The sequence below is a fragment of the Hippocampus bargibanti genome, linkage group LG01, assembly GCF_051943395.1.
Source record: "Hippocampus bargibanti isolate YZ-2025 linkage group LG01, ASM5194339v1, whole genome shotgun sequence".
Classification (NCBI taxonomy): domain Eukaryota; kingdom Metazoa; phylum Chordata; class Actinopteri; order Syngnathiformes; family Syngnathidae; genus Hippocampus; species Hippocampus bargibanti.
In genome coordinates, this window is record NC_142734.1 from 10,639,491 (window position 1) to 10,648,987 (window position 9,497).

Genomic DNA, 9,497 nt, shown 5'->3' on the forward strand with positions numbered 1-9,497 from the left:
AATGATGCCAGAGTTGCACTTGTTGCTGAGCCACTCAGTTCCACTTGAACCCGAATGGACAAACTACTGATGTAAATTTGTCTGCACTGTTATCAAGCTTCATTTTTACGTTTACTGAAAGAAGACATTTTTGTTTTCATGTCTGCTGAAATAGGGCTTCCGAAGACATGACTAGTGATTACACTGGTGGTATGCTGACAGAAAATATACTGCTGGCCAAAACCCTTTTTTATTGTCATTCGTAAATTATGATGTTGTTTTAAATTAAGTGATCCTCAAGCACTTCTGAACATGTACTGATTTGATCGGTTAACTTAAAGGCCCAGCCAGTGTCTGGCGAAAAATAGAAAATACTACAGTAAAGTCTTGTTATATCAGAATCAGAATCAGAATCAGAATACCTTTATTCGTCCCGCAATGGGGAAATTTGCAGTCCACAGCAGCAATTGAAGAGGGATGGGGTTGGGGTGGGAGTGAAAGGATAGAAAACAAGATATTCTAAGCATAACAAAATAAAAATGTCAACTGTATACTGTGCAAATGTAGATGTGCAAAAACCGTTCTATAAACAAGACTGTACATAGTGCAGAATCAAGAGATGCATTAAGATATATTGCAACAACCCATATTTACAAGTGTCCAGTTTTTTTTTTTTTTGTTTTTTTTTTTCACATGTGATCATTGGGAATTGTGAAGCCTGACAGCAGTCGGTAGGAACGAGCGGCGGTACCTCTCCTTCTTGCAGCGCGGGTGTAATAGTCTCTGGCTAAAGGAGCTACCCAGAGCTGTCAGGATGGGCAGGAGGGGGTGGGAGGGGCTGTCCGTCATAGCTTTTAGTTTAGCTAGCGTCCGTCTGTTGCCCACCTCCTCAAGAGAGTCCAGCGAGCAGCCCACGACAGAACTGGCCCGCTTGACAAAGCGCTCCAGTCTTTTTCTGTCCCGGGTGGTGATGCTGCCTGACCAGCAGACAATGCCATAGTGGATGGCTGATGCCACCACAGAGTCATAGAAAGTCTTTAGGAGTGACCCCTGAACTCCAAAAGACCTCAGTTTCCTGAGGAGGAAGAGGCGACTCTGTCCCTTTTTGATTAGGGCATCCGTGTTTGTTGTCCAGTCCAGTTTATTGTTGAGAGTAACACCCAGGTACTTGTAGGAGGTCACCCTCTCAATGTCCGAACCCTGGATGTTCAATGGTGCAGGTGACGATTGTTTCCTGCAGAAATCCACCACCAGCTCCTTGGTTTTGCCAGTGTTGATCTGGAGGTGATTCTGCTGGCACCAGTCCACAAAGTCCTTTGTCAGTCCCCTGTACTCCCTATCGTCTCCCTCTGTAATGAGGCCGACAATAGCTGAGTCGTCAGAGAACTTCTGAAGGTGGCAGGTTGGGGTGTTGTAGTTGAAGTCCGAGGTGTAGAGGGTGAAGAGGAATGGAGCCAGGACTGTTCCCTGCGGCGCTCCGGTGCTGCAGAGAAGCCTGTCCGACTCACAGTTCTTTACCCTCACGTACTGTGGCCTGTTTGTGAGGTAGTCTGTAATCCAGGATGTGAGGTGATGGTCGACTCCGGCATGCTGCAGCTTGTCCCCCAGTAGACTGGGCTGGATGGTGTTGAAGGCACTGGAGAAATCGAAGAATGTGATCCTCACCGTGCTCCCAGCATTCTCCAGGTGCAGCAACGCCGTATGGAGGAGGTAGATGATGGCATCCTCCACACCGATGCTGGGCTGGTAGGCAAACTGCAGCGGGTCCAGCGATGAGCTTGCCAGCGGTCGCAGGTGGGCGAGGACGAGTCTCTCCAGCGTCTTCATCAGGTGAGACGTCAGCGCCACCGGTCTGTAGCTGTTGAGCTCTTTGGGGTTGGCAATCTTGGGCACTGGGACCAGGCATGACGTTTTCCATGTCTATGTCCATATCGATATCGGATATATCGATAGTCCCGGTTATATCGATACTATTTCTATGCACGCACGGAGAAAATTACATGCAAACAGGGTCGGATATATCGATATTTTTTCCGACTCCCTTGAATATCGATATAACGAGACTTTACTGTATTTGAGGTTCTTGCTTGACCAGGCAAATCTCCAATGTTTCCACGTTGTCTTGCCGGAAAGATAATACAATTTTCAAGCTGAAACAGAAATGCACTACAGGATAAACATTGCAGGCTAACTTCATATGACCTTTAAACCTTTGAATGGATGCCCAACTGTTCAATGTTTTTTCTTTTTGCACAACTTATTGATTTCTAGCAACATTGCAAGATACTTTTCCACCATAGCAAATGTGTTTCTTTTTCCCATCCTGAAATGTAATCCTAAAGCCAAATATTCTCCCCTAGAACAGATTTTCAAAACAAAGTACAGTGATAACTCTGCTTACGAACGCTTTAGCTAACGAACTTTTCGCCTTACGAAAATTAAATTCATGTGGATATAATCTTGGCATACGAACTCGTTTTCGGGAACCACACATAGTGCCACAATGGCTGGCGGACTCTTTAAAGGTGGAAGAACACCAAACCACATGGCCGAACAGCGCCACCTTGGCTGCCAGACTACTTTTCCTCATCCACTTTCTTTGAGTGCACTCAGTGCAGACATGATGCTTTTGTGGGACCGAAAAAGACCCCACCACAGGCTAGTGTTAAGCCGAAGAGGACACAAAGGAAAATTCCGGTCGAGCAGAAGGAGATCATTGAAAAACATGACACGAAACGACGAAAAACACAAAACATTGGTACGTGTGGCTAAGGGTGTTTCTGTGTTGTCTAAGCGACGGTCTCAGGTAATAGAATAGGGTAAAAACTTCTGTTGATTTGGATTAAAAAAAGCAGCTTTTGGGGACAGTGTGAGGTTATTATCGCTGAGAAAGCATGGCAACTTCACTCGGATATCATCAAGAGGCAACTACATCAACGACCATCACAAAGGTAAATAAAATGACTTTATTATACGGTCGTTTATTTACTTCATTACAATACAACAGAACATTTATTATACATACAGTAAGGTATATTCTGTAGTTTTAAAGAACAACAGACACCATTTTTTTGTTTCCTAACTGACATCAGAAAAACGTTTTATAGCATCTAAAATACCCAAAACACGCAGGCTATTTTTAGTCAAATGATAAACACCAATAAAAATGACTTAAAAGTCTCCCAAAACTACTTCAAAATGATCTGAGAAAGTTTCATTCTCAGAAGGTCCCGCCCCCTTGTTCGTGACATCACGCCAAGACGTCTTGCCTTGCTCGAGAATCAAAACAATGGCTTCAGATTCGTAGAAGATGCTTTGTTACTTATGCAGTTATGAACATGATTCAAATAGTGCTGAAGAGGAAAGCATAAATGTTTGCAATCGATTAAAGAAGTCTTTCCGGGTCATTTTGAGGCGTCAAGACTGATGTGTAGCACCCAGAACATGCAGAAGATGGCGCCCAAGTTCCGTTGGAAATGGGCTGATTTGTCTGCTGGGAATTTGTGTTAGCGAATATCAAATAGTTGTCTTGGTGCAACACGATTCACCATCGCGGTATTTATGTTTTCTTTCTAATTTCGCCATCAACGCGGATCAACACGAAGTTTTCAGACCAAACAAAGTAACCAAACCGTATTGTGTCACTTTCTCGGTCAGGGGCGTTCCTGTCGTGACGTCAGGAATCGTCACCAACTCAAAAACAAGACTTCCTGAATATTCAGCGCGAGTCTTAAAACGTACGCTACATGCGGTGGAATTTTGGTAAAATATGCTCAGTAGTTATTTGAAGTGATTTTACAAATTATGGACACAACTTGTCCGCGGGCATCGGTTGTCTTTTAAGGCTTATTTAGGAGAAAAAAAACCTGGAAACAGATTATTCTAATTTTTAATGGTTTCTGATGCGAAATTCATGTTTGGAAGACACATTTTTGCCTTATACACACTTTATGGGACCGATTAAATTCATAAGCTGAGGTATCACTGTATCCCAAATTCCTATTTTAAACAATTGAAAACCGACCGCAAAAAAATGACAGAAAATCATCTTTATTGACCATTTCATCTCTTACAAATTATCGGGCACCATAGAAAATATATACATCGTACATTTATATACGGTGTCCATTAAAAAGAATGATCCCATCCTCAACAGTTTACAGTATATAAATGAACAGATGTAAATGTGAGTTTGTGACGTGAATCGAATCTTGTGGAAGTAAATGGAAAAAACACTTATTGGCAATTGTTGGGCAAAAAGCAGGAACAGTATTAAACCTTAATACGTTTCAGTGCACTAGAAGAAAAATCTAAACTTGCTAAGCTACCAGTCTGCGAACACAATTGTCAAGATGACAAGTCTCCCTGACTTGCTTCTCACACAAAACATCAGCAAGCTGAGGCATGTTTCAATCAGGTATAAAAAAAGAATTTGAAAACCTGTCTGACTGATGCCAGAGTATACAGACACACAAAAAAAACGGTTAAATGCACTGATATACGCTCCTGAATGAGGTATGAAGGTCCAGGCATGGTATAGTGACTTTGCAATTCTGAAGAAAGCAGAGCATCTTTAAAAAGGTGTATTCCAACTGGTAAGATTATGGGAACCATTCTCTGTGAAAAAGTGGGTGCCAGGTGGCATAAAGGGGGAAAAAGGCAGTACCAACTTTCGGTTTTATTATTAAACAGCTTGCGGCTGCAGAGTTGTAGTTGACTGGGCATGCGTGCAGGAAAAAAAATGTCTGTAAAAAGCTCCCTGAACAAACAACACTAATGCTTTCAATTTAGAACCCGACACTTTAAAAATTACACTTCAAAATAAGCAGCACACATAAATGGTCTGAAACTGGAAAGTAAGAAAAAAAACCTAGAGAACTAGTTGTCTTCCCTGCTACGCATCAACGACAGAGGAGGTCGTTTGATGAGCTAAACCTAAAATGTCCTACGTGAAGGATCATTCTATCTTGTGAGCAGTGACACTGGGAAGGAGGGGTAAAAAAAAGTATACACACAACCAGTGACCTATTCTCACTCTAAACACTGAAGTTCAACTCCATCTGGCGTACAATGTGAAGGATAGCTTAAATCACACCACACAAACACAAGTATTGGTAAAAATCACCTTTGTCCTGTACAAAACAGAGAAATTCTACAGGGCCCTACGCAGGTATAATCAGGAAGCAATATTGAGTAAATAGAAAACAAACCAACAAATAAGAGACTACAAACCATTTTTCTGCAGAAAAGAAAATACACCAGCCCACCTTCTCCAGTATAAAAGACTCGTGATAGCATGACATGGAAAAAAGGGCTGTTGTCTGTCATGTGAGACTTAGATCAAGGCTTGCGCAAGGTCCAACGTTTTCATCCAGTGCTGCTGCATGAGAAATGTACTGTGTTGGCCCTCGCTTGAGCCGAGGGCCCTGTTGGGAATCGTGGCCATGGGAGTGGCACTGGTGTTAGAGATACAGTCCAGTTATGATTAACAGTAAGTCAGTATGTTGAGTGAGGTAACATGCGTTGTTGGTATTACTGGTCCTCTTCCTCTTCTTCCTCCTCCTGCTCTGATGACTCCTGTGATGCCTTCTCTTCCTTGTCCTAAAATGAGACATGTGGGGGGTAGGGGGGGGGGGAGAAAGCACCTCAGTCTGTGCTCAACACACTCAAGTTTCAACATGTTTTTCTTCCAAGAGGATCAATGTCTTTCCTCAATCCCGAGGAACAAAACTGTGGCATAAACACGACCAGGGGGCCAGTGACTCACAATGGTGAACTGATGAGTCATAATGAAGCATCCAGCTTGCTTCACTCCCATCTGGCTCTGTTCATTCATAAAAATAAGTGCGGGGTACCTATGGGTCAATTCTGTGACTAATGTGATCCAGGCGCCTCCACTACTCGTGCATGTAACACTTTTACTACAAAACCACATCTCACATGCTCCTGGTGTGCCGGTGTCAAACTTTTATGACGCTATAGGAAACAGAGGAGCGTATGTGATTGTTTAACTAAAAAAAAACAGATGTTTTTTAGAATGGGGTGAGTTACATGATTACATTTATTTCGGTTGTTCTGAAAACAAATTTGCATGGTAAGGAAACTGGTTTAAAATGATCGTAATTTGGGATCTAGTATCAATAAGCGTAGTGGCCTTTGTATTCGAGAGACAACCACCCAATGCATGTGACTGACCTATTTCATTATAATTTAGTCAGTCAGTCAAACTTGGATTACCAGTCACTTAGCCACATTCAAGACAAGCAACAGCAATTGTCACAAGTCAGTCAAAATGCTTGGGAGTAAAAAGTGACTCATCCCGAAGGATTTTGGCACAAGTGTGGAAAATATTCAGCCTTAAAATCACCATACAAATTCGAATTTAATTCGGGTGGAAATATTCCTACCTCCTTCTTGGGTCTGCCTCTGCGTTTCGCACCAGGAGCAGAATCCGCCTTTGTCTTGGAGGAGGGGGAAAAAAAGGATAATTATATAAAGTGCTTTGCAAAAGTTTACTTTCAGTGCCATCATGCAAAAATCTTCCCAATTGTTAGGTTTACAATAACAAAATGAAAAAGGTGCAAAAAAAAGGTTGTAATAAGAGCCCCCCCCCAAAAAAAAAATTATAACAGTACATGTACTCTTGTCTCATAAACTAGTCTGCATGTGAAAGGCGCAATGATTTTTAACTGCCAGGCTACCTACAGATGGCAGCAGAGCGCGAGCAAGGAGGGATGGACAAGGGGCACTGGGTTCACTGGCTATTATCTGGAAGGCCAACAGGAACTGCACACACAGGGCACTCCAGTTCGCTGGCCACCTGGTCTGTGGCTCAAAGACAGCTGGTGGAAGTGAGCGTGGACATAAACCCTCATTCACTTGGCCTTCCTTGCTAACTCTATCTCGGCAACGCCAGCGTGAGCATTTGCCTTCCCTCACACGTACAGTAGCGGCAAGGACAATGCACATGGGAGTACTAGAGGGTTCAGGACGAGGGGGGGAAAAATCAGCTGTTGCTATGGAGATGACAGGCTGAGAAGAACTTGGACTGTGTGCCGGGTGGGGGCAGTGGGATGGTGTTTGATGTTAGAGTGGAAGCATCGCCGTTTGCATGAGATGCTGCAGAATGCAGCAGTACAGGAAGTACACTGCAAGCATCACTCTGTTCGTCCTGTCAAAAAATGCTATTTACAATCGGAAAGCCATGCATGATAATTTTGGATTGAGGGGGCGGGGGTTGTCAACCAAACATTTCACAGTGAACTGTGGAACATCCTTGACATGGTTTACATGCCATGAAATAGTCTAAACTCAAAATTCAAGGGTTGGTTGGCCTTAGTGGGTTACTGTAATGACATACTCATCAAGGCTGAACTGCCACTGAAGTCGTTACTTTGCTGCCATGTGATGTGTTTCAAGCAGACACGACGAACTTACTTTGCCCTTGCTAGTGGGCTTGTTTTTGCTGCCCTTGGGTCGTCCCCTGGGCTTCTTCGGAGTTGGTGAGCCGCTGGGCTCCTGAGAATCAGGACGCTGGTTTTGAGAAAAACATAGAAAATGAGTGATAAATGAGTCAAGAATGACTGTGCTAAAAAAATGTGCACCTCAATGTTCTTACAGTGCAAAACTTATCAGGAAAATCAACGATGCAACCAATACAATTAATTCAAGGAACTTTTGTACTCTTGTGTCAACCTGCACTTGTGAACCAGTTCAGAGAATGATCTCCGATTGGATTTTGATATTGTTTACTACTGCTGCTCCCGGCCACCAAAGCAATTCCATACACTATGCAGCGTGGCGGTTATACGAACCACTCTCAACCTTGCATTGTCAGCCATTGCATAAGGCGTGGAGGTGGGTCTGAAGGGGTTAAAACTGGTTTAGGGGGTGTTGGGTTACAGGTTCCTGACCAATGCAGGTAGTTTGTTGATAGGGGTGTCTACAACTCCCATTAATCATGGCTGAAGCACACATACAAATTGGGATTGAGAAGCACAAACAAAATCAACAGTTGCAATTCATGCGACGCATGAAATGCGCAACGAGCATTACACAGCAATGACACACATTATTTCGTAATGTGCGGCTGTATTGGCAACGAGGACAACATTCCATAATCCGATGAGTCATACAAATTTGATGCACTTCTCATAAATGTGCAACGAAAACTTTTAAACCCCTTACCTTGGTAAGCTTGCGGGGTCTTCCACGCCCCCTCTTCTCTGCAGTCTCCTTGGATGGCACTGTCCCCTTGTCGCTCATATTTACTTCTCACACCTAGGAAATAAAAACCACACCTGGTCAGAGTCGCTTGAGAGACAACGCTCTGTGCTCACTTGAATGGGGGTGGGGGATGGGTGGAGGGGGAAGGGGGGAAAGGGGGAGGAGAGCGGTAAAAAAGGCGCAAAACCACGACGCATCCGGCACTTAAATCGACGCCAAGAGCCTCTATTTCAATCCCGCGTGAGCCCCAAAGCGTAGCCCACCCATACTCGCTGATCACCGTCGGACCGGTTTGCACCATGCAGCCATGTGTTACAGGCCTCGCAGTTGCATTCAAACACCGCCCGCATCCCGAGGCCCATGCATGTTTGCACCCCGCTGGTATACACGCTCACACAATAACCCGGGAAAGCTTGTTGTTGCTATTTCGGCGTCGCACCCTTCTCACACAAATGTAAAAAATGAAAAATAAATTCCCTCAAATGAGCCGGAGTGAGCTAACGAGCCGGCGAAGTGCGCGTCGTGTTTTATGGCGGGTCAGCAGCATACAATAGGCGGCTTCTCATTGAAGAAAGCATGTCGCTTCCTCTCACCGTAGCAATTGCTAATCGTCTCAGATCACCGTGAGGGTGCATAGCTACATGCAAAATGTGCACTCACCTCTGCCGCTCAAGTTTAACCTCCAGTCTGAATTACACAGCGAAATATCCCCTTTAAGCCCAGTGCTTCGACCCAGTTAAAGAGCCCAACACCGACCTACAAAGCGCCGTGTTCAGTCGAGACACAGACACACAGCCCGCCCCTTTAAATCCAGGATCACGAAGCATTAAAAGCATAGGGGAAGTTATGTTCTATTATTAAGGAGACGAAATGTTTTTCCTACCAGCAGTTTAGGCGGTATATTCCAACGTGGTCCTAAAGAACAGCATGTGCGTCTCCTCTCTGGTAGATAAAGGAAAAGGCGCCAGTCAGGAGGCGTTTGGGGGCAATACTAAGAGCCGCCCTCATGGGAGCAGGAGGACTGGGGGGCGGAGATATGATAAGTGGGCCACCAACGGCACTCGACCGGCTCAACCCCCAATATCCCCTGACCCCCCCCCCCCCCCCCCCCACCCCAGGGCTCGGCCAGACAATAAAACGCATCAGCACAATTTGCACGACGCACACTACAACTACTGTTGAACTTTATGCTCAACTACAGTGGAGGCGGTAACCAGGCGGGGAGGGGGGGCGTTAAAACAAACTGTGATAATAGAGAAGATTACAATACGTACAATACAACACATTGATTT

At 44.5% G+C, this 9,497-nt stretch overlaps 1 protein-coding gene across 2 annotated transcripts; it reads right to left on the reverse strand.

The window, feature by feature from the left end:
• Window positions 1–4,013: 4,013 nt before the first annotated feature.
• On the reverse strand, window positions 4,014–9,217 carry hmga1a (high mobility group AT-hook 1a). 2 transcript variants are annotated; one of them, XM_088995590.1, is made up of 5 exons: window positions 9,089–9,217; window positions 8,167–8,259; window positions 7,417–7,512; window positions 6,387–6,440; window positions 4,014–5,580 (listed from the first exon to the last, which is right to left on the reverse strand). In XM_088995590.1, the coding sequence occupies exons 2-5, from the start codon at window positions 8,242–8,244 to the stop codon at window positions 5,512–5,514; spliced, it is 297 nt and encodes a 98-aa protein (XP_088851716.1). In that variant the 5' UTR covers window positions 8,245–8,259; window positions 9,089–9,217; the 3' UTR covers window positions 4,014–5,511. The 2 variants fall into 2 exon arrangements, with proteins under 2 accessions (XP_088851716.1, XP_088851720.1); XM_088995594.1 differs by lacking the exon at window positions 9,089–9,217 and adding an exon at window positions 8,866–8,991.
• Between the last annotated feature and the right edge of the window lie 280 nt (window positions 9,218–9,497).